At 41.0% G+C, this 25,416-nt stretch overlaps 1 protein-coding gene across 8 annotated transcripts in view; it reads left to right on the forward strand.

Annotated features, from left to right (window-relative positions):
• Positions 1 to 19,576, forward strand: part of ANKRD55 (ankyrin repeat domain 55) — a 111,891-nt gene extending 92,315 nt beyond the window's left edge. For 4 of the 8 annotated variants that reach the window (XM_012096906.4, XM_042233776.2, XM_042233779.2 and 1 more), the window contains 3 exons: positions 3,915 to 4,576; positions 16,896 to 16,988; positions 19,095 to 19,576. In XM_012096906.4, the coding sequence (XP_011952296.1) occupies positions 3,915 to 4,576; positions 16,896 to 16,988; positions 19,095 to 19,216 (877 nt within the window). In that variant the 3' untranslated portion in view covers positions 19,217 to 19,576. Of the gene's footprint in view, positions 1 to 3,914; positions 4,577 to 16,895 lie in introns of all 8 variants that reach the window. The other 4 variants (XM_060400414.1, XM_060400415.1, XM_060400413.1 and 1 more) reach the window with 1 other exon arrangement.
• The last annotated feature ends 5,840 nt before the right edge of the window (positions 19,577 to 25,416 follow it).

Here is a 25,416-nt window from a genome sequence, read left to right on the forward strand (position 1 = left end):
AGATTATGGCATGCAAAAAAAAGTGAATTTCAGACGATAACCAGTGATGGCCAGCTCAGTGGTTGGACCAAGAAAAAGCCCCAAAGCACTTCCCAAAGCCAAAGGTGCACTGAAAAAAGGTCATGGTCACTGTTTGGTGGTCTGCTGCTCGAGTGATCCGCAACAGCTTTCTGAATCCCAACAAAACCATTACATCTGAGATGTACGCTCAGGAAATCAATGAGATTCACTGAAAACTGCAATGCCTGCAGCCAACACTGATCAACAGAAAGAGCCTTGTTTTTCTCTATGACAATGCCCGACCACATGTCACACAACCACTGCTTCAAAAGTTGAATGAATTGGGCTACAAAGTTTAGCCTCATCTGCAGTATTCACCCGACCTCTTGCCAACCGACTACGACTTCAAGCATCTCAACAACTTTTTTTTTTTACTTTATTTTGCTTAACAATACTGTATTGGTTTTGCCATACATTGACATGAATCAGCCACGGGTGTACATGAGTTCCCAATCCTGAACCCCCTCCCACCTCCCACCCCATATCATCTCTCAGGATCATCCCTGTGCACCAGCCCCAAGCATCCTGTATCCTGCATCGAACCTAGACTGGTGATTCATTTCTTACATGATAGTATACATGTTTCAATGCCATTCTCCCAAATCATCCCACCCTCTCCCTCTCCCACAGAGTCCAAAAGTCCGTTCTAAACATCTGTGTCTCTTTTAGGGTTATCATTACCATCTTTCTAAATTCCATATATATGTGTTAGTATACTGTATTGGTGTTTTTCTTTCTGGCTTACTTCACTCTGTATAATCGGCTCCAGTTTCATCCACCTCATTAGAACTGATTCAAATGTATTCTTTTTAATGGCTGAGTAATACTCCATTGTGTATATGTACCACAGCTTTCTTATCCATTCATCTGCAGATGGACATCTAGGTTGTTTCCATGTCCTGCTATTATAAACAGTGCTGCGATGAACATTGGGGTAAAAGTGTCTCTTTCAATTCTGATTTCCTTGGTGTGTATGCCCAGCAGTGGGATTGCTGGGTCGTATGGCAGTTCTATTTCCAGTTTTTTAAGGAATCTCCACACCGTTCTCCATAGTGGCTGTACTAGTTTGCATTCCCACCAACAGTGTAAGAGAGTTCCCTTTTTATAGGGGAAATGCTTCCACAGCCAGCAGGAGGCAGAAGATGCTTTCCAACAGTTCGTCGAATCCCAAAGCATGGATTTTTTTCACTATAGGAATAAACAAACTTCTATCTCATTGGCAAAAATGTGTTGATTGTAATGGTTCTTATTTTGATTAATAAAGATGGGTTTGAGCCTAGTTATAATCACTTAAAATTTATGGTCCGAAGCCACAGTTATTTTTGTACCAATCTAATAGTTTCCCAAAGATCAGTCGCAGTGTGGACTTTGTCACCTTATCAGTGAACTTTTCGAATTCTGTTACATTAAAATCCATTCATCTCTCTAGCACCTTAAATGTGTCTTATACCTATGCATGATTTTATATCTTGCATTGGTCATTTGAAAAACATTGGTGTGCTTAATTATGGAAGATCTTCCATTAAATAATACATTTCATTTTACAACATTAGAAAAAAAATCACATTTATTAATGTCACCACTGATCTCATCAGAAAAGGTTTTATGTATCAGGAAGCTATCAAGCTCAAAGTATGCATACAAATTTTCCAAAATTTCTAATTTTCGCATGAAAGCTAGATTTTTGTCATTGGCAATAATACTGTCAATTGTTTACCTTGAAATGACAGACTCACTCTGTTCATTTTTGAAAAATCAAATGCCCAACTCCAAATAACCATAGCTCGCCTAGAAGCCATTGAAATGATGTTTCATGGGGGAAAAAAGTATCTAGTTCAGCTCAAACAATCCCACAAATGTTTTACCTGAAAACATCCATCATATCTTAGTATAGAGTTGTTGTTTAGTCGCTCAGTCATGTCCAACTCTTTGTGAACCCATGCACTGCAGCACTCCAGGCTCCCCTGTAGTTCTCCCAGAGTTTGCTCAGACTCATGCCCATTGAGTCAGTGATGCCAGTATACAGCAGAATTGCTTATGAGTACTTTCTATTTTGTCTTAAAAAAAAGGCATCTCAAAAATCAATATTATTAAATTAAATGGCAGTTTTGTTTTAATGAAAGTCTATTGTTACTACTACCTTGATTTGTGCCAAGGAGCCCATTGTTTTGCCCATTTGCTCTCTTGCATGCTTGGTGTAAAAAGCAGTCCAGTGAAAAAGACATCTTGATATTATTATGAATATAGTTTTAACCTCATGAGGCCTGTCGGAGACCTCACCTCCAGGGTTCAATGGACCACACTTTGAGACCTACTGGCCAAAATCACAACCTTAATAGGAAGAGGAAATTGATTATAGAAGATGCTGAAGTAGCATTGCTGCTGCTGCTAAGTCCCTTCAGTCGTGTCCGACTCTGTGCGACCCCATAGACGGCAGCCCACCAGGCTCCCCTGTCCCTGGGACTCTCCAACCAAGAATACTGGAGTGGGTTGCCATTTCCTTCTCCAGTGCATGAAAGTGAAAAGTGAAAGGGAAGTCGCTCAGTCGTGTCCAACTCTTAGCGACCCCATGGACTGCAGCCTACCAGGCTCCTCCGCCCACGGGATTTTCCAGGCAAGAATACTAGCATTTAGTTAATTTAGTTAGCACAGGGGCATATTCTATATGGGAAAACTTGCAGGAATGCTAGAGATCTCCTGGGGTTCTCTCTCTGCTAATGTCAGGAGTGCGGAATCTGTGTTTCATATTTCACAAAGCTTTTTGGAAGGTGAAAGGAGGAAGATAAAAATTCATCACAGGAATAAAGATTCAATTATACACTGTGTGACCTACAGGAAAAAGAAAAAACTTCATTATATGTGGCCAAAATGAGGAGTGATACTTTTCAAACCACAGGTTACAATATCTCACTGCAAAAAGAAATGTTGCAATATTGCTTTTAGGGCATGCACGCAGGTCCGGTTTCATCATTAACTCATACCGCAGAAAGCACTAATCAATTGTGGCCTCAAAAGAGAATAATACAGAACTTTCCAAGCAACAAAAACAGCATAGTGCCTCAGGGAAACTCCACACAAGAAGAGCTAGGCAGACAACTGCAGATCTTTTTCCCCTGCAGAATTTGCCTGCCCATTGGACATTGCTCACTTTTCTTCTGCTTCCACGCCCAAATTCTGGCATACACACTTCCTGTTCTGCAGCCCAAGCCCAGACAAAAGCTTCTCTCCTTGGCTTCTTTTAGTATGTTTTATTTTAAGTGTTTTTCAATAGGAAATTTAGTAAAAACTCAACAGGAAACAAATAACACACAAACAGTGTAAAATGGGCAGGCTTCCTGAGGTGGATAATGTCAGAGCTCTGCCCTTATCTCCGGGGAGCCTTTACAGAGAACACCTGAAAAAATCATACTCCTCTCCCCCAGCTCTGCAGCCTCCATCCAGCTGCTCTCTACAGCTTGAACACAACATGTGGCCTTTATTTCTTTGACTTAAAGCTGGCACTCCTACTGACTGGCCTTAAGAAGTGAGAACAATAACCCCTGAAGGTATTTGGTATTTTCAACTTACTTGATCCCCTGGCAAAAACACATTTTGAAAGGATAGTTCCCAAAGGAACAAGCAAAATCTAACTAAGAAATATTCTAATTATGGACAGCAAACTGACCATGCCAAGGAAGGGGGTAGCAAAGGGTGTTGTGAGTAGCGTTTGCACATCACCTTTAACTTGAGAGGGCGCTGAATGACTTTGAGTGATCTCCTTCCTGGAGATGGAATAGAGGGAGGTATTTTGTTTGATGACTGCTGTTGCGCCACTTCCTGTTCTCACAGAGCATCCTTGTTTTATATTCCTATAGAACAGAGCCTCCTAGACCCCTTCCTGCCCAGAACAGTAGACCCCAGAAAAAGGAGGGACGATTCGGCATGCTCAATCAAATCTTCTGCAAGAACAGAAAGGAAGAGCAGAGGGCCTATCAGAAGGACCCCAGCAGGGACTGGCACAGGGGGGAGCACACCTCGGAAGTCGATGACATCATCACCACCTTTGACAGCAACGTGGATACCAACTGCCAAGAGCAGCCTGGTGAGCAGGTGGCTATGGTTGAGTTTAAGAAGAGGACCTCAGAAAACTCAAAATATCACTTGTCAGAAAAGAAGCCTCTGGCCCGTAAAGGGCTTCCACCAATCAGAACACAGAGCCTCCCACCCATCACCCTGGGCCATAACTTCCTGACAGCCTCCCAGGGGGCCACTTCCCATGCTGGCCTGAGCTCTGGTACTCATCATGCGGCTCAGAGATCTCAGAAAAGCCGAAGTGAGCAAGATTTGTTGAATAACAGAACTGGCTGCCAGGCATTGCTAGATAACTCTTGGAAAGGTGATTCTCACCCAGTGCTCTGTAAAGCCTGGACTATGTCTTCATCTGACAAGCTGCTAGACAGGTTGCTTACCAGCAGATCTGGCCACCAGGAAGTATCAGGGCCCCCACATCTTCCTCATCTACCTAATCCTTCATCAGGTAATGTCCTTCCTCATTCCTGACAGATTCTGTACAAGAAACATGTCACACCATCCTGAGTGAGGGAGAGTAGGTAGCCTGGAGGACTTCCCTTTAGTCCACTGGATTCAGGATGTCTAGGCTATGCAAACAGTCTGCTTTTCCAACCTGAGGGCAATTATCAGGTAGAAGCTGTGCCTTCTCATCTTATCCCATCCCACCAAATATGTGTGTGGTGACTTGCAGATTGGAGCAGCAATATTATTATTTCCACCAGCAAGGATTTTTAAGCAGGTATCCTCAGCAATATCACCTACAAGGGGTTGATTTGTTTGTGTGACAGTTTGCTTTTAAATCAGGTGTTCAGTGCCCACTGTGGGCCCACTGAACCAAAATTTTGGTGAGGCAGAAGGGAAAAGAGTAATGCCTTCCACATGTATGTGTAGAAAAGGAACACATCACACACTTATGGTTCAAGACTCCAAACAAGTCAAAGGATTACCTGGCAGATTACCTGTGTCTGCCTGCAGCTATGTAGCCCCTCATCCGAAGCAAACTATGTTCTTAATTTTTTGCTTGTCCTTCCAGAAGTATTTTATACATATTTAAGTATTTGTGTATATATATATATATATATACATTTTAAATAAATAAGCACATCACACTAAAGAATCTATATTTTTGTACACATACAAGCAATATATATATGTACTTTTCACCCATTTCTAAACAAACATATCACACTAAAACTTTTATTTATGTTTTTTTTTAATCACCCACAGGTGATTCTGAGGTACAGTGGAGACTAAGATCTATTGTTCTAAAGCACAGGCTTCAGAACAGCTGCCAAAATCAGGTCATTACTATAATAGCTTATTTTGTCATCAAGTGAATTAATCACTAACATTTAAAAATCATGAAGTTTTTACATAAAAATTTATATTTCTAGCTTCTCTTGAGAAATTGAAAAATCCAGCAACACGAAACACAAATTCCATTTGGCAGTAATTGGCTAGATCTGAGTAACCAGTATCCCTATGGACACCACTTGGACATCATTGTCCCCAGTTTAGCCCAGTCCACACCACTCTCTAGTCTCTTTCCATGGAGTGTCTATTGTTCTTTATCAATCAGTTTCTGTTGCTTTTCTTATAGTGGGGTTAAGAGGGAAAATGATATGTTTCTTGAATCCATACTTCTTTCAAAAGTAGAAAAGTAAAAGACCAAGAGGGTTTATGTATATTTTAAGAAGTAGAGGAGATCAATATATCTTTGGAGGTAAGAACTATTCCTTCCCATTTAATATGCAGCATGAGCCTGGCTCTCCTCACTCATTTACACTTGCCTGGTGTCTGAAATCTGTGAGGCAGCATAACTCTTCTCTCATATTTATTTGTATTTAAATGTATTTATTTGAATAAATACCTGACAGCTATTTCCTGAGAAGAACTTCCCTCAAGGTCTTACTTCCTGCTCAGAGCACTGGAGTGTGGGTAGTTTTCCTTGTGTTTTGTGGAGGGGAAAGGAAGCAAAGATATTAGTTTGCTGTCTTTTAACACTTTGATGGCCTCCAGGGCCTTGACTCAGCCTGCTTTCTGGAGTTAGTCCTGTCCTGGCTAATATCTTCTTTTTAGAAAAAAAAAAAAATTTTTTTTTTTTTTAATTTTTGAAAGTCTTGTTCTTTTTCTGTTCCCAGGACAGTCTGGGGCTGTTTTTTCTTTATCAGTTAGAATTGGTTCATATGTTGTAACAGAAACCCAAAGTAACAGTGGTTTAAGCAACATAGAAGTTTATTCTTCTCATATGAAAGAAGTTGAACGTTATGGTTCCCAGTGCTTGGTGAACCATGATCACTAGAGACCCAGGCTCCTTCCATCTGTATTCTCTACAACTTAACCTATGGCTTTCATCCTTTGGAGAAAGAGCAGGAGACAGGAGAGAGGCAGGGAGAAAGGAAGAGAGGGGGGAGGAAAATGGATGTCCCCAAACGAATTATCTACCATTAATAAGTTATCTCCCATTGCTGGAGAAGGCAATGGCACCCCACTCCAGTACTCTTGCCTGGAAAATCCCATGGACGGAGGGGCCTGGTAGGCTGCAGTCCATGGGGTCGCTAAGAGTCCGACACGATTGAGTGACTTCACTTTCACTTTTCACTTTCATGCATTGGAGAAGGAAATGGCAACCCAATCCAATGTTCTTGCCTGGAGAGTCCCAGGGACGGGGGAGCCTGGTGAGCTGCTGTCTATGGGGTCGCACAGAGTCGGACGCGACTGAAGCAACTTAGCAGCAGCAACAGCTCCCATCTCTTCTCGGCCTTTTGGCTAACCTCAAGTGTAATAAGTTATTGCCCATAAGTCCTAGAGTCTGCTTCCATCTCATTGGCCAGAACTTTAGTCACATGACTGCCTATCTGCAAGGGAGACTGGGAATTGTTGTCTTTTACTTGATCACATGACTGTACCTCCAAAACTGGATTTTCGTTTCTAAGAGAAAGAAGGGAGTAGATATTGAATAGAGAATTCATAGATTCTGTCACATGTCCCATCTAAAACTTTCCATATTACTTAAAATAAAAGAAAATTCAATAAAGTTGGCTTGAGGATTGATTTCACTTTTCCAGTGAAGTAACTTGAAAAGTCCCTAGGGGCAGGAAAGCAGAAAAGAACTAGCAGAATTCTCCAAGGGAATTTTAAATGATTAGCTGTGCCTGGATCAAAGCTTTTATTTTTTTCAACCAATGTTTTTGAGTGCTGATAATAACTAGGAGCCGCTCTAGGTAACTGAGTCATGACAAGATAAATATCCCAAGAATCTTCAGTCTATAAATGAACTTTCAGGAACATGGATTTTCTAAGTTGATTATACAACTCACTTTAAATTTATTTTCTTCTCATGTTTACATATGAAAATCATGAGGGTTTTAAATGGAAAGGACCCTAGTCTTCACTCATTCTTTAAATGATTATTGAGTGTCTATTATTATAATTTATCAAGAGGCAGCATATCCAGAGGTTAAGAGAAAATTTCTTTCTTTCTTTTTTTTTTTTTTTTTTCTGTTTTTGGCTACCACATGGCTTATAGGATCTTAGTTCCCCAGATAAGAACTGAACCTGGGTCCACAGCAATCAAAGACCTGAGTCCTAACCACTGGACCACCAGGGAATTCTCCAAGGGAGGTCTTTTAAAAGTCACATTTTTGTTGTTGTTTTGTCAGTAAGTCCTGGCTCTCTTTTACTTGCTGTTAATGAATCTCTCTAAACCTTTGTTTCCTTGTGTCAAAAATGGGAAGAAATACCCAACTTTTAGGGTTGTGAATTGATAGTAAGGTTAAATAAATTGATACATTTATAATACTTAAAATAGTGACTTTAACATAGTACTATACAAATACACACAAATTTGTGGGGGGTTTTAAAAACTATGTGCCAGGCCCTACACTAAGCCCAGTGCCTTAGAAACAAGCTATAGATGATGACATTTAAGCAAATATACTATTCAACTGCCTTTTTGCTCTCAGACCTAATCTCTTACTTCCAACTCTATTCTATATCTCAGGAAACTATGCCTCCCCGGCTCCCTGGAAGCTGCCTCCAGGTATTTTTGGTGAAGTGCCAGGAGGCATTGGCAAAAGTAAGAGCAGGAGAAAGAGGAAAACCAGCGCAGTTCTCCTCAGTGTCCCTCTGCTTCCTATGGAATCTCCAGTAAGGGTTCCACTCCTCCTACTTCCTCCACACAGCCCCTCACTTGTGGTTCTGGCTCCCACTAGCTTCTGGGCCTTGGTAATACCAGCTCTTTCTCTTATACTCCAGACTAGAAGTGGTTGCATCCTCCTTCTGTGGTTAATTTCTGGATGTCCTTTAACCTTGTCATCTGACTTCTCAGCTTTTCCACCACCAGTGTAACGAAATTTCTATATGAAATTGCCTCTCTTTCAGAGGCCTAAAGAGGGCTCCATTTTCCTGAATGAGCCCTGATTGATAAGGCAAGACATGTCATCTCTCTCAGTTATAATTTTCCTACTCTCTGGATACACAGTCTGGGGCTGTTTCGTTTCATGAAGGCCTTTCCAGTTATAATGTACATAGCCTAGAAAAGTTAAAACAATTTGTTCAGTCTTAACAACAAATTAGTGACGTATTCAGAACTTTAACCCAGATCTCCTAAGAAGTTACCACACAGCCTCTTGGTGGCTCAGAGGTAAACAGTCCACCTGCAATGCAGGTAGATGTGGGTTCAGTCCCTGGGTTGGGAAGATCCCCTGGAGGAGGAAATGGCCACCCACTTCAGTATCCTTGCCAGGGACAATACCACGGACAGGGGAGCCTGGTGGGTTACAGTCCATCAGGTCACGAAGAGTCAGGCTGAGCACATGCACAATGGTGGTAGAAGCAGATCAGTCGCTAAGTCCTGTCTGACTCTGCAGCCCCATGCACTGTAGCCCACCAGGCTCTGCTGCCCATGGGATTTTCCAAGCAAGAATACTGGAGTGGGTTGCTATTTCCTCCTCCGGGTGATCTTCCCAACCCAGGGATCGAACCCACAAAATAAGGGCTTCCCTTATTTCTGTCTTTAAATCTCAAAGTCCAAAAAAAAATAAATTAAATAAATAAATAAATAAATCTCAAAGTCCAGTTGATAGCATGCTTACCAAATTATTTACAATGTGATTTTCTTAGAAACTACACCATCCTCCCTCAAAGAAAAATATTTCTGCCTTATGGATTTTATTTTTGCAAATATTTTTAACCCAATTTGAGATTCTTTTTATGACTACTGAAACTTCCAGACTACAGTTGGGAGAGTTCACTTAAGTGGTTTAAATTGTTGGTTTAGGCGGGTTGAAACTCAGCAGATTTCTGCACTGAGCTCCCATACTTGATGTGAAAACCTAATGTGGTAAAGCAATTGGGTACTATAAATCATACCACTACACCACTGGATTGAACTTGGATCATCTCTCTCCCCTGGATTTTTTCTTTTCCTGCCCTGGGTTTAGTAGAAATAATATGGGCTAGCAGTGATTACTACCGTTTGAATTCCTGGAAGCTAATATCCTGTGCTGACTTCAGCAACCCTGAACATTTAGCTGTAATGATTATTGCTTAACATTTATTGAGACCTGTCAGTGGGCTAGATGGAGAGGATGGGGGATAAGGCACTTAACCTAAATGAGGAATTTGGAGCACATCAGTTTAATTCATTGCAAGCAGCTTTCAGAGAAAATGGAACAGAGAGTTCTGTGGTATTTGCTACCAGCCTGGTTATTTACAAGTCATCACAAGGAGTCTAAGAAAGTGCTTGCTTCCTTTCTCCCTCAAGAGAGAACTTTCTTCTCCAGAATTTTCTAGACTATCCCAGCAACAACTCCCTCTCCTCCCTGCATAGGTCTGATGTCATGACCACCGTTGTTTAAACCCATCAGCAGCTTTGCATCTTTCTAGGACAAAGGCCAGATTCTTTAGCTGGCAAAGTCCTCCCAACGTAGCCTGGCCTCACTTACCTTTCTCAACTTCTGCACCTCCCATTTCAATCCTTCACCCTGCCCCCATCCCCTTGAACAGTTCCTGGAATATCTCTAAGCTCTTGAGGACCCCATACCTTTTACTCTCTGACATCTTTGCCCATGTTTTGTTTTGTTTTTCTTTTAACCTTCCATCCACTGAGTGCTTGATAGATTTCTACAGTCTTTTAAGAACCAGCCCAAACTTGCCTCCTATGTAGAAGGCTCCTGACTGCTGTAGGAGGTGTGGCCCGTTTTTACTATCCATCATGAAAGAATCCCTCCTCCGCCTTGTTAAGCCTCCTCAGGGGCAGTAAACCACAAACTTCCCTTTCAACAGCACTGCAGGAGAGGAATTTTTAACCCCCATTTTAGAGATGAAGAAATTGGAGGATTGGAGTGGTTACCCCACCTACCTAAGGTCATAAGGTAGCTAGGAAGTGGCAGAGCAGATGTTTAAGCAAGGTCTATGGGATTCAAAATTCTCCAAGACAGGCTTCAGCAATACGTGAACAGTGAACTTACAGATGTTCATGCTGGTTTTAGAAAAGGCAGAGGAACCAGAGATCAAATTGCCAACATCCGCTGGATCATGGAAAAAGCAAGAGAGTTCCAGAAAAACATCTATTTCTGCTTTATTGACTATGCCAAAGCCTTTGACTGTGTGGATCACAATAAACTGTGGAAAATTCTGAAAGAGATGGGAATACCAGACCACCTGACCTGCCTCTTGAGAAATCTGTATGCAGGTCAGGAAGCAACAGTTAGAACTGGACATGGAACAACAGACTGGTTGCAAGTAGGAAAAGGAGTACGTCAAGGCTGTATATTGTCACCCTGCTTATTTAACTTATATGCAGAGTACATCATGAGAAACGCTGGACTGGAAGAAACACAAGCTGGAATCAAGATTGCCGGGAGAAATATCAATAACCTCAGATATGCAGATGACACCACCCTTATGGCAGAAAGTGAAGAGGAACTAAAGAGCCTCTTGATGAAAGTGAAAGAGGAGAGTGAAAAAGTTGGCTTAAAGCTCAACATTCAGAAAACAAAGATCATGGCATCTGGTCCCATCGCTTCATGGGAAATAGATGGGAAACAGTGGAAACAGTGGCTGACTTTATTTTTTGGGGCTCCAAAATCACTGCAGATGGTGACTGCAGCCATGAAATTAAAAGATGCTTACTCCTTGGAAGAAAAATTATGACCAACCTAGATAGCATAATCAAAAGCAGAGACATTACTTTGCCAGCTAATGTCCATCTAGTCAAGGCTGAGCGCCGAAGAATTGATGCATTTGAACTGTGGTGTTGGAGAGGACTCTTGAGAGTCCCTTGGACTGCAAGGAGATCCAACCAGTCCATTCTGAAGGAGATCAGCCCTGGGATTTCTTTGGAAGGAATGATGCTAAAGCTGAAACTCCAGTACTTTGGCCACCTCATGCGAAGAGTTGACTCATTGGAAATGACTCTGATGCTGGAAGGGATTGGGGGCAGGAGGAGAAGGGGATGACCGAGGATGAGATGGCTGGATGGCATCCCTGACTCGATGGACGTGAGTCTGAGTGAACTCTGGGAGTTGGTGATGGACAGGGAGGCCAGGCGTGCTGCAATTCATGGGGTCGCAAAGAGTCAGACACGACTGAGTGACTGAACTGAACGAACTGATGGGATTTAAGACGCATTGATCTCTCTGAACCCTTCTTTCCTCTGTGATATCTTCACAGCACTACTCATAGCCTTCAAAAGTACTTTATCTGTTTCCATTCCCATCAGCCACTTTCAGCACCTTGCCTTCTCTTTGTACTCTAGTCTCTGGGATGCAAAGAGTTTGCAAGAGATGAGTGCTGAAGGTATTTGTTATTATTATTGATCTTCATTCTCTTCTATTTCCTCATGTAACTGTGAAAAAATTTCTGCCTTTTTATTCTAAGATAGTGGTCATCCTCCACAGGCTGGACACTCCCTGAAAGCTCCCGCAGCACAGATAAGAGGTCTTTGAACTATGCACATTCTACCCTGTTCTTCAAAACTGAGCAAAATGTCAGGGTGGCAAAAAGGTACTCTCCTCCCACCTCCTCCCAAATCACTGCTGAAGTCCCTCTCTGCCACTGCTCCCATCCTATCTATACCATTTTGGCCCCTAAGGAGGCAGCATGGTGTGGATTTTAGGTCCAGACAGACCTGGGTTGGGTCCAGATTCTGTCACCTCCTGTCATATGACCTTGAGCTCCATTCAGAACTCCTCCAAATCACAGTGTCCTCATTCGGAAATTGGGGATGATAGTACCTTTCTCACAAGGGAAAGTGACTGTTAGGATGAAATGAGATTACATATATAGCAGTTAGTCCCGTGCTTGACCATAGTAAGTGCTCAATAGTGTTACCCGTAATTATCATCTCATTTTTGGTTTTTCAAATTTCTGCTCCACTGTTCATGGATAAATAATCAGATATGAGTTGATACAGGTTTTACTGTAATTCTACTCAGGAATTTTTTTTTTTTTAAACAATGGCTTATGAGCTTCCCTCATGGCTCAGATGGCAAAAACATCTGCTTGCAGTGCAGGAGACCCAGGTTCGATCCCTGGGTAGGGAAGATCCTCTGGAGAAGGAAATGGCAACCCAGTCTAGTACTCTTGCCTGGAAAATTCCATGGATGGAGGAACCTCGTAGGCTACAGTTCATGCGGCTGGACAGGACTGAGCAATTTCACTTTTGCTTTCACCTATGAGATTATTTAACCTTCAAAGTTCAAAGGAATAAAAATATAAAGGCAAAATGTACACCCAGGAGACTGGAAATTTTGCTTAATATACATCAAATGACACTGTTCATACGACCACCCCTAAAACCCTACGACTGGACTCACCGAAGCAGATAAGCGGTGGATCTTTTCCCCCTGTTCTAAGGACTACTTTACTCAAACAGAAGACTTAAATCCTATGGGCCTCACTATAGTGACTCTGGTTCCTAGACTGCTAAGTAAAATATCAAATGAATACATGCTCCACTCTCTAGGAGATTATATTTAAAAATGCCACAGAGTAACACTGTAATAATTGCTAATGTCTATTGTTTACTTTATAAGCTAAATGCTTTACCTTTGTTCTCCTAGTTAATCTTTATAACAACTGGAAAAGACAGAGAAAGCTATTATCCACTTTTTACTTATGAGGAAGTTGAGATTTAGAGAGAGAACATCACTTGCTCAAGTTGGGAATTAAACCTAAGGATCCTGTCTGATCCTGTTGTTCTTGTTGTTCATTCACTCAGCTGTGTCCACCTCTTTGAGACCCCATGGACTGCAGCATGCCAGGCTTCCCTGTCCTTCACCATCGCTCAGACCTTGCTCAAACTCATGCCTATTGAGTCAGTGATGCTATCCAACCATCTTGTCTGTCATCCCCTTCTCCTACCTTCAACCTTACCCAGCATCAGGGTCTTTTCCAATGAGTAGGCTCTTTGCATCAGGTGGTCAAAGTATTGGAGCTTCAGCTTCAGCCTCAGTCCTTTCAAAGAATATTTAGGACTGATTTCCTTTAGGATTGACTGGTTTGATATCCTTGTAGTCCAAGGGGCTCTCAAGAGTTTTTTCCAGCATCACAGTTTGAAAGCATCAATTCTTTCAAACAGCTCAGCCTGCTGTATGGTCCAACTCTCATATCCACACATGTCTACTGGAAAAACCATAGCTTTGACTAGACAGACCTTTGTTGGCAAAGTAATGTCTCTGCTTTTAAATATGCTGTCTAGGTTGGTCATAGCTTTTCTTCCAAGGAGCAAGCATCTTTTAATTTCATGGCTGCAGTCACCATCTGCAGTGATTTTGGAGCCTAGAAAAATAAAATCTGTCACTGTTTCCATTGTTTCCCCATCTATTTGCATGGAGTGATAGGACCAGATGCAATGATTTTAGTTTCATGAATATTGAGTTTTAAGCCATGTTTTTCATTCTCCTCTTTCACTTTCATCAAGAGGCTCTTCAGTTTTTCTTTGCTTTCTGCCATAAGGGTGGTGTCATCTGCAAATCTGAGGTTATTGATATTTCTCCTGGTAATCTTGATTCCAGCTTGTGCTTCATCCAGCCTGGCATTTCTCATGATGTACTCTGCGTACAAGTTAAATAAGCAGGGTGACAGGATACAGCCTTGACTTACTCCTTTCCCAATTTGGAAAGTCTATTCTTCCATGTCCAGTTCTAACTGTTGCTTCCTGACCTGCATATAGATTTCTCAAGAGGCAGGTCAGGTGGTCTGTATTCACATCTCTTGAAGAATTCTCCAGTTTATTGTGATCCACAGAGTCAAAGGCTTTGGCATAGTCAATAAAGCAGAAGTAGATGCTTTTCTGGAACTCTTTTGCTTTTTCTATAATCCAACAGATGTTGGCAATTTGATCTCTGGTTCCTCTGTCTTTTCTAAATCCAGCATGAACATCTGGAAATTCATGGTTGACGTACTACTGAAGCCTGGCTTGGAGAATTTTGAGCATTATTTTGCTGCCATGTGAGATGAGTGCAATTGTGCGGTAGTTTGAGCATTCTTTGGCATTGCCTTTCTTTGGGATTGGAATGAAAACTGACCTTTTCCAGTCCTGTGGCCACTGCTGAGTTTTCCACATTTGCTGGCATATTGAGTGCAGCACTTTCACAGCATCATCTTTCAGGATTTGAAATAGCTCCACTGGAATTCCATCACCTCCACTAACTTTGTTTGTAGTAATGCTTCCTAGGCCAACTTGACTTCACATTCCAGGATGTCTGGCTCTAGGTGAGTGATCACAGTATCATGGTTATCTTGGTCATGAAAATCTTTTTTGTACAGTTCTTCTGTGTATTCTTGCCACCTCTCCTTAATATATTCTGCTTCTGTTAGGTCCATACCATTTCTGTCCTTTATTGAGCCCATCTTTGCATGAAATGTTCCCTTGGTATCTCTAATTTTCTTGAAGAGATCTCTAGTCTTTCTCATTCTGTTGTTTTCCTCTATTTCTTTACACTGATCACTAAGGAAGGCTTTCTTATCTCTCCTTGCTGTTCTTTGGAACTCTGCATTCAAATGGGTATCTTTCCTTTTCTCCTTTGCCTTTTGCATCTTTTCTTTTCTCAGCTGTTTGTAAGGCCGCCTTAGGCAACCATCTTGCCTTTTTGCATTTCTTTTTCTTGGGGATGGGCTTGATCACTGGCTTCTGTACAATGTCATGAACCTCTGTCCATAGTTCTTCAGGCACTCTAGATCTAATCCATTGAATCTATTTGTCACTTCCACTGTATAATTGTAAGGGATTTGATTTAGGTCATACCTAAATGGTCTAGTGGTTTTCCCTACTTTCTTCAATTTAAGTCTGAATTTGGCTATGAGTTCATGGTCCGAGCCACAGTTAGCTCCTGGTCTTGTTTTTGCTTACCGTATAGAGCTTCTCCATCTTTGGCTGCAAAGAATATAATCAATCTGATTTGGGTATTGACCATCTGGTGATCTCCATGTGTAGTATCTTCTCTTGTGTTGTTGGAAGAGGGTGTTTGCTATGACCAGTGTGTTATCTTAGCAAATCTCTGTTAGCCTTTGCTGTGCTTCATTTTGTACTTCAAGGCCAAATTTGCCTGTTACTCCAGTTATCTCTTGACTTCCTACTTTTGCATCCCAGTCCCCTAACTTTTGCATTCCAGTCCCCATGTGCTAATAAATGTTTAATAGGTGGCTGTTCAGAGAAAAATCAGTGCTTGTTGATTTCTCTGATGTAAGTACTCCCACCATGGCTGATGTCAAGCCACTAAGTGTGATGTCAACCATCTCACAAAATTCCTGAAAATTGGTATGCACAGCTCTAGTATAGCACTACTGGTCATTTAAATGATATATTCCAGGTCTCCAAAATGCTTTCATTCACCTCTCGTCTTCCATCTCATCATTCTCAATCCTGGATTCGTATTAGAATCACCTGGGAGCTGAAACAAATCTAGCATTCTATCCAGCCCCTGAGATACTCATTTAATCGGTGTTTAGTCAGAGTAGCATCTTTATTTTTTTTTTTTTTTTAACTCCTCAGATAATGTCTCAGTGCAGCCAGGATTGAGAAACACTGATCTTGAAGAATATATCCTACTCATCACCCACTCTTCAACACAGATTCACAAATACATGATACATTAATACCCTATTTTATTTTTCCAACGTTTAAGTTTTGTGCAGTATATGACCAACAATGCTTGGGTTTTTGTTTTTTAATTTTTATTTATTTTGGCCGCATTGGGTCTTTGTTGCTTTGTTTGAGTTTTCTCTAGTTGCCACGAGTTGAGTCTAATCTTCATTGCAGTCCACACGCTTCTCTTTGCAGTGGCTTTTCTTGTTGAAGAGCACAGGCTGTAAGTGTGTGGGTTTCAGTAGCTGCAGCACACAGGCTCAGTAGTTGTGACTCCCAGGCCATAGGGTGTGTGGGCCTCAGTTTGCTCAAGAACTCAGGCTCAGTGGTTGTGGCGCCCAGCCTTGATTGCTGCAGAACATGAGGAATCTTCCCAAACCAGGATTCAAACCCATGTCCCCTGCATTGGCAGGTGGATTCTTATCCACTAGGCCACTGGGGAAGTCCCTAATTGTGCTTGTTTATATTTTTTTAAGCTAGTTTACTCAAGAAATTATTTTGGATACATTTTTCCTTTCACTTAAATGGTGACTGGCATGTGCTAGAAACTGAATATTGTGTAGTTATTTTGTTGTTAACATCATAAATTTTATGATCTATAACAACTTGTATGATTCTCTAATCCACTGGATTTTATAATTTGCACTTGGTTGAGTCTCAAATGATTGACGCAAATTATGTTTGTCCCCAGGACAAAATTTTCAGCATCTCTCCCCAAACAGACCCAAAATCAGAGATCTTCCTTTTACTCGGAACAACCTAGCTCCCCTACCAGACCAAAAATGTAAGTATTTTCAGTCTTCCTCAGCTTCCTTTGGAAATAGTAGTGCTGTTATTAGGACTAAATGTTATTTCGGTTTACTTTCATTTTTCCAAGAGAACATCAAGTACCAAAACTTGAAAATTGTAGGAAAATAGACTAGAGACAGTCTTTAAAGCTCCATCCAAAATGGTAATGCTTGTTTAAAAGAAACACTCGCTTCCTTGAGGAATTTTTATGTTTGGACTATAAAAACAATAACAGAAGTTTACTTTGCTATGTACTATTTAATGTCTTTAATGCTTTAAAAATTATTCTAAGACTGGCTTCCTGACATTGTTTTCCTTACTACGTTGGACAGATAGAAATGTGTGTTACTTCGGTACTCACAGGCCTGCAGTCCTTAGCAGAAAGGAATAATCAAGTATGATGTTCATCAGGTTTACCTTTGGCATTGTTTTATACAAAACTTCTCACAATATAAACTGTTAATATATTCTATTCACCAAGTGATCAAGTTTGCCTGTGTCTAAGTATTATCTGGGGTGCTTATTATAAAATGGATTCCAGGGCCCCACACTCAGAAATTCTGAGTCTGTATATGCTTATATCTGTACTCTGGGACAGTGTAGATTAGAAAACTGATTCAGAGAGGTCACATGACTCACCCATTATTATTTAGGCAGTAAGTTGCAGAGCTACAGGATACTGAGTCAGCTGCTTCAAGAAACAAATAGTACTCACTGGATTCTAATTTCCTTTCTTCCTGTTCTTCCTATCCCAACGCACTGGTTTATAAAGTGTGCAAGCACTCGCATGCACATGTACACATACACTCTCTACATCATCTTAATTGCAGAGATTAGATGATTTAGAAGCTGCTCTATTTAAGACAAGTCCCTTACCCTTTCTTTACTTCAAATCCTTCAGGTAGCCTGTAAGAGTATTGCAACCTGAAAAGATTGTTGAGAGGATTAAATGAGATGACATACGCAAAATCCTTGGCAACCATTTGTACAGAGTAAATATTCAACATATCTTTTCTGCCCCAGATGGCAGTTCGAATGGGACAAGTCAAGAGTTCTAGAACCCTTTGGTTAAAAACCATGGGGTCTTAGGACAACTCTGTCTTTTTTTTTTTTTCCAGATAAGGAAAGGGAGAAGTGGAGATTTGTCCAAAGTCATACACAGACTTAGTAGCAGAAACCAAGACCTCTTCCTTGACAGATTATTTTCCTTGCCCTTACTAATTGGTCTAAAGAGAGAGTTTTGGATGGTGTGAATTCAATCACTGAATGAAATTCAAGTCTGACTTTGTCTTTAAGCAGAAATGTAGTCACAAAGACATCTAAGGAAAGAGTCACTTAGTCTTAAATCCAGTATGGCCTAGACAAGCCAAAGAGAGAGGATTTTCTTTGGCAGAGCCCAGCAGCTTTGCTTTTCATGATTAAATTTAAGGAGACAGGGAAAGATAAAGATCTTTGATCAACTATAGCTCTATGAAAAAGAAATGGAAAGGTACAGCGCCTGTCCTGAAAGAAAACTGAGAACCTTTTGAGGTTTGCATAAAAGCACAGTACAAACATCTTGGGGCTTATTTAGGGCCTTGTGCTGACTTGGCTTTCAAGGGCTGCTCCACCCAAGGAAAAGAGAACTTTGCCAGGCACGCACAGCCTGATCATGTTTTCACCAAACTCAGCCCCACCTCATATTGTGCATATTTGATTTCCCTGACTGGAGCTTCCTAGGTTGCACCAGTGGTAAAGAAAACCTGTCTGCCGATACAGGAGACCTAAGAGACGTGGATTCAATCCTTGGGTCAGGAAGATCCCCTGGAGATGGGCATGGCAACCCACTCCAGTATTCTTGCCTGGAGAATCCCATGGACAGAGGAGGCTGACAAAGAGTCAGACACGACTGAAGCAACTTAGCATGCACACACAACATCCCTGACTACATGTAAGCTTGATAGGTAGATACACAGGACTATCCCCTGAAGTTTAGCTCTCTGCAAGGAAAACTTCTTAGAAGCGCCTCTATTCCTTCAGATATAACGCAGTTCTTCTACCACCATTCCATTCCTAAGAGAAGAAAACCCTGAAAGTCTTTCCTTCTATTCTTTCCTCCCAGTTCTGTCTGGAGAACCTCTACGGACCAACCGAGTGCTTCCTGCTATTCCAAGCCAGCGGGGACACAGTCCACCAGCTGAAGAGAGTGAAAAATCTGCCAGTTCCACCAGTGAGGCAAACTAGCTGTGGGTCACTGATTGTGAAAATATAGACAAGATCTATTTTCAACTGTCAAAGAACAAGATTACTCTAGTTCATAAGAACAAAGACTGATCTAGTAAATTGCATTCTATAAGCCATTCATGGTTTTATAACTCAAAGTTCTTTGTTCCACATAAGCACTTAGAATCTTTGATTGTGTATATATTGTAAGTCTGTGAGTTTCTGTGACCTCTACAAGCCAAAATAAAAAGTCACAGTATGTTATCAGCAGGGAACCTTAGTTATGTTTGGTTTGTTTTGTGGCATGTTTGCTGATTTTTTTTAATGATTTTCTGTTTTTAAAAAATATATGCTTTGCTGAATAAAAAAGAAAGCACATTCCATACGTGTTATTTACATTGACTGCAATTCCACTTTGGGTTAACAAAACTTAATTAAAATTAAAACAGTAAATTTCTTTCATCAGTCAGTGTTTATGGCTTTTAAGTGTACAATCATCTACAAAATATTTTCCAACACTGTCAGTTCCTGGCTAGAGATCAAATCATTCAACAATGTTTATATATCTTCTTTGTTACAAGATTATTTCCACCTATTGTCATTTTCAGATATGATTGTTTGTTCTAATAGAGAAGATCATGTGAGTTAGAAAGGTCTACATCTTGACCTAATGGAATGAAATAGACATTTCTCATGCATTCCTCAAACACTCTACATATTTAATCATTTTTTTTTCTGTTTCAAAATAATGGTCTCTGTCTACTCAAGATATTCCCTCTTATGACGTAGCAAATTTCAAAAAGACTATTACTAACTACAGATCTCCTTACTAAATGGTTTGTGTATTGTTTGGATTAATTGAAACTTCAAGATTTAGCCATATAAGATCATACTCACTCCATGTTATTACCAAACTTGGTAGTAGTACATTTACTATTCTATGTTAGTATTATTAATATTTATTTAGGGAGTTCAGACTGTGCCATTAGCTAGATAGAAGCTCTTTTGAGGCCAAGTCATAGTAACTTGGCTTTACACATCTAGAAATGTGTACAGTACTTGGAACATACTTAGGCGCTCAATCATCTATTCTTTTTTTCTTTAGGAAAGAAGGAAGGAAAGAAAATAGGGAGACAGAGAAGTAGTTGGCAAGGTAGAGAGATGTAAGAAGTGATAATGAAAGAAGTTACTAGTCCACAGTCTCATTTTGCTATTGATAGTTATCTGTATCAGGGATTATAAAAGAATAAACCTATCAACCTCCCAAGCTAGACAGTAGCTAGAGGGAGAGCAGTTTCTGGTACAAATGGAAGAGTTCCCAGGACATAGATTCTGAAGGGCTTTCTTTGTGTGTGGGGGTGGGGGGGGGGGGGGGGGGGGGGGGGGGGGGGGCAGCTAGTTTTGTCTTTGAATAATCATTCTTTACAAATATCAAGCTATTCAGTTGTATCACTTAGCTACTTGTGAATCCATGAGTAGATACCTGGCCCTACACTGCCTCAACTAGCCAGGATAGTCTAGCCTCTGCTTCAGTAATAAGCAACTCCAGAATCTCATTGGGTAACACAATATTTTTTTGTTCTCATTCACAATACATGTCTCATTTCTAGCTGGCAGAGTTGGCTGATGTAGATTCCCCTTCAACTTGCACTTCCTTAGTCACCAAAATGGAGAAAATCAGAGGTGAGTCTCAGCACTTCCTCCCACATTTTATTTGCTAAATTAAGTCATATGGACATGCCAAACTTCAAAGCAGATACAGAAATGCAATCTTTCTGTTTGCGTCAGGAAGGGAGAAATTGAACTCTTTATGAATTATCCAAAAGATTACCACACTAACCAAAACTCAGGCCCTAAGAGATCACCAAGTGGAGAGTTAAGAGGTCAAAACAATAAAAGAAAACAAAACACCCTTTATAAAACCCAACATCCCCCAACACTTGCACTTATATATATGCACATGGAATCTTCTAATGTTGGGCCTTTCCATCCAAGTTAATTTAAGAATCTTTGCTTAGTTAAAAAGAAGTAACATGCTGCCTATCCCCACCTCTTTAAATAGGGCAACTACCCTTTTGCCCCTAGATAAATTTGCTTGCTTGGTGTAGAATATTCCTCAGCCAATATTTTACTGACCATATCAGATAATTCACCAATTTGTGCTGAATTTTTTTTCAAGAAAGTTTTTCTTCTAAAATTATTTTCTGTTCTTCTACCACTTACATTCCCCTTTATTGCAAAGCACATAAAAATAGTAACTTTGCATACATTGTTTCATTTGGATCCATACAAGAACCTGTATTTCCCAAGTACCGACAAGGTACCAACACAGAGAAGTTAAATAATTTACTCAAAGTCACAGAGCTAATACAAGCGTATCTTGGCAACATTGCAGATCCAGCTCCACCGTTAAGTAAATACTGCTCTCATTTTTCCTAGTCTGTGGACCACCAGCAATTGCAAGAGAATTACCATTCACCAGAGATTTAATAATTAACAAGCTATTTCCTGTTTTTTACATATTAATGTTAGAGCTACCTTTGTTCTTCTAGTGACAGCTATGCCAGAATAACATGGCTGACAGGAAACTCTTCAGCTTTTCATACAATGTATTCACTGACCTCCTAGATTTGACCTCTGGAAATATCCTGGAACTCATTCAGCTGCCCAAAAGACCAAGGTTGGACTAAACTGAAGGTCAGAATGGGAATGTATTTGCTCTGAAGAACAAGTTTTGATAGAGACCTACAGTTTGTTGACAGTATTCATCTACCAGTATTGATATTTTTATCTCAATGTCTAGGGAATATGTGACTCTGATAGAATTGTCTGATTCTAAAATAAAATTTTCCCTGAAAGTAATGAGTCTAGCTACTGCATGTGAGAGCTGCTATCATGTTCCTTTAATTTAGTGTTTGGCTTGAGTGTTATATTTCATGCTGAGGGGCTTCCCAGTTGGCTCAGCGGTAAAGAGTCTGCCTGCCAAATCATCAGCCAAAAGAGACAAAGGTTTGATCCCTGCCTGGTCCAGCAAGATCCCCTGGAGGAAGAAATGGCAACCCACTCCAGTATTCTTGCTTGGGAAATCCCATGGACACAGAAGCCTGGCAGGTTATGGTCCATGAGGTCACAAAGAGTTGGACACAACTAAACAACTGAACACACACACACACACACACACACACACACACACACACACACACACGGTCAAATATGTTCCTTCTTAATTAACTCATTTAAGCCTCTGGTGGATTCCAAAGGGTTATTTTCAAAAGAACATCTTTAAGACGCAAGGATACACTTGCTTGAAGACATGCATCAGTACAGTTTGAAGAGTACAGTACAGTTTAAAGAGGGACAAAAATCAAAATCAATGGTTATGTTTGTTTTGAGGGGAAATGCTTTATTTCTAATCAGTCATTTAGTGAGATTTTCTAAAATTGTATTATGTGTCAAGCTGTGACCTAATAGACTTGGAAGGGATAATAAGCTGAAGCAACAGAAATCTATTTATATTGTCTTAATTCTAGGGAGATGAGTGCCTTGGAATTAAGTGTTTACTGGAAAAAAAATACATCTGTGTTAAACCAGGTAATTACTGAAGGAAACTAAGGAAAATGAGGGGGGGGGGGGCGGGGAGTGTGGACTATAACTTCCAAAAACTAATTTAGCAAAAATTACTGGGTTGGTGGGCTTTTTGTACAAGTGTTAACTGTAGCTCCACTTTGCTTGGATGACAGATAGGCTGAAAAAATAAATTCAGAAAGGAGGCTCTGCCAAATGTGTGCCACACTTATGAAGTTTCTGAAACAGGAATACTCTTGTTGGGGAATTACATATGTGGACCATGGGACTAGAGACACTTCACTGCTAAGCCCTGCTCTGCCATTTGCATTGTATTGAGCCAAACATCAATTGCAGTTGAAAGTATAATTTAAACTGCTGAGCTAGATGACAACAGCAGGGTTTCTGAAAGTATGTAAGAGAACAAAAAACAGAAGGTGAAGCTAATCAGCGTTATAGTTTATAGCTAGAAGGAGCCTATTAGATGAGTTTTGTCAGATCCATATGAAAAAGCGAAGCAAACCTTTGAATTCAAGAAAAGCTGAAAACCAAGGCACTGTTCTCATGTGTCTAAATAGTTCACTCAACGAAATCAATCCCAGTGTTCTCTGAACAAGTGACTTGGGGCAAGGTGGGAGGGGGGAGGGGTGTAATACAAAAGAAAAATGAATTGAAGAGATTTAAGAGATCTTCCCTCAAACTCTGAGAGCTAGACCATTACATCTCCATCTTAGGGAGCTTAGCAAGCGCCACCTTCCCTTTGCCATATCCTGTCTTCATCTACGGATAAAGATCAAGCTTCCATAAAGCTCTTTGTATGATTCTAATAAAGGCTTACAAAGTGAGTAAGATTTGCTTCAATGAATGTGCTAGAGTTCGCTCTTACCAGCTTGCAAGATTTGATTGCTGAATCTAACATTCAGGAATTTGGTGAACTGGTTTTTCAACCATTGGTGGCTTGAAATTGGCCATGGTGGGAACATTTACACCATGAAAATTGACAAACACTATAAATCAGGGCATGCATTTTTTTTTTTTTTTGAAATCTTGTTTACCAGTACACCACTGGATATAACATCTGGGGTAGGGGGGAAATCTTTCAGAATTGAAAACATGTAAGAAAATTTTTCCTCTGCAAAGTGCTTAATTGTTTATATTTGGTCCACAACTGGGAAAGAACTTCAGGTGGTTTCAAAGGTGCCTCCTGACTGCAGTGTGCATCTGTGCTCAGTGTGTGCATGTATGCTCAGTTGCTTAACCATGTCTGACTCTTTCCAGCCCCATGGACTGTAGTCTGCCAGGCTCTATGCACATGTGTGTGCAGCGTGCATGTGTGCCCAGGATGTGAATGTGTTCTCAGTCACTCAACTGTGTCTGACTCTTTGTGACCCCGTGAATTGTAGCCCACCAGGTTCCTCTGTCCATGGAATTTCCCAAGCAAGAATATTGGAGTGGGTTGCCATTTCCTACTCCAGAGTATCTTCTCCACCCAGGAGTCCAACCCAAGTCTCCTATGTCTACTCTATTGGCAGGAGGATTCTTTAACACTGTGCCACCTGGGAAGATCCTGGGCATGCAGATCCAAAAGGGCCTGGTTTGGCTTCTTCTCCAGAATCATGGCAGCTTCCACAGCATTCAGGGTTTTACCTACTCATCTTGGGACCTCCTGGGAGAGGGCACAACTATGGCATTGGTTTTGCATCTGTAAGAGACTTGTGGAGCCCTCAGCATCTCCTAAGCCAACTTACAGAAGAAGTGATTCTAGAGCCATGTCATCAAGGTCAAAATAGATGCCTAGAGAGAGGTAAATGTAGGAGACTTGCAGATGCAGGTGGACCAGGCCATTGGTGTGGCCTCCACCTTGGGGAAATAATTCTGACACACCTAGTAGCTCATCTAGTTGATCTGCAATAAGGAACTAAGCTCAAAACCAGTGTTAGTTGATTATGGAGGCAGACAATGGACGAGAAGATGGTTCCAAAGGTTGTGCCTAGAAAAGAGGTTGGAGGATGGTCAGAGACTAGGAGAAGACACATCCCCTGGTCTGTTCTGTCCAAACACTGTTGAAGCAAGAGGTTGCCTGCAGAACTGAAGGGATACCTCTTTGCTAACACTGATTTTACCTGTTGTTGTTTAGTCACTGAGTCGCATTTGACTCTTTGTGACCCCATGGACTGCAGCATGCCAGGCCTTCCTGTTCCTCATCATTTCCCGTGCCCAAGTGCATGTCCATTTAATTGGTGATTTTGCCTAGGTTTCACTATATTAAATTATTTCCAAGTGTTAATGAAACCCAGGTCCTATGTGCATGCATGAATGATTCAACACAGCAGAATGGGATTCCCCTCAGAATTCATCCTGAATGAGTATTTTCCAATGAATGCTGTCTGTCCCTGATGCCTTGTGAGCCTAATTAACAGTTCACAGCCGAATTTAGTCAGTTTTTCTGTTCAGGTTCAGTTCGGTTCGGTTGCTCAGTCATGTCCGACTCTTTGCAACCCCGTGGACTGCAGCACGCTAGGTTTCCCTGTCCATCACCAACTCCTAGAGCCTATTCAAACTCATGTCCATCGAGTTGGTGATGCCATCCAACCATCTCATCCTCTGTTGTCTCTTTCTCCTCCCACCTTTGATCTTTCCCAGCATCAGGGTCTTTT

Source organism: Ovis aries, chromosome 16 (assembly GCF_016772045.2).
Source record: "Ovis aries strain OAR_USU_Benz2616 breed Rambouillet chromosome 16, ARS-UI_Ramb_v3.0, whole genome shotgun sequence".
In the NCBI taxonomy this organism is placed as follows: domain Eukaryota; kingdom Metazoa; phylum Chordata; class Mammalia; order Artiodactyla; family Bovidae; genus Ovis; species Ovis aries.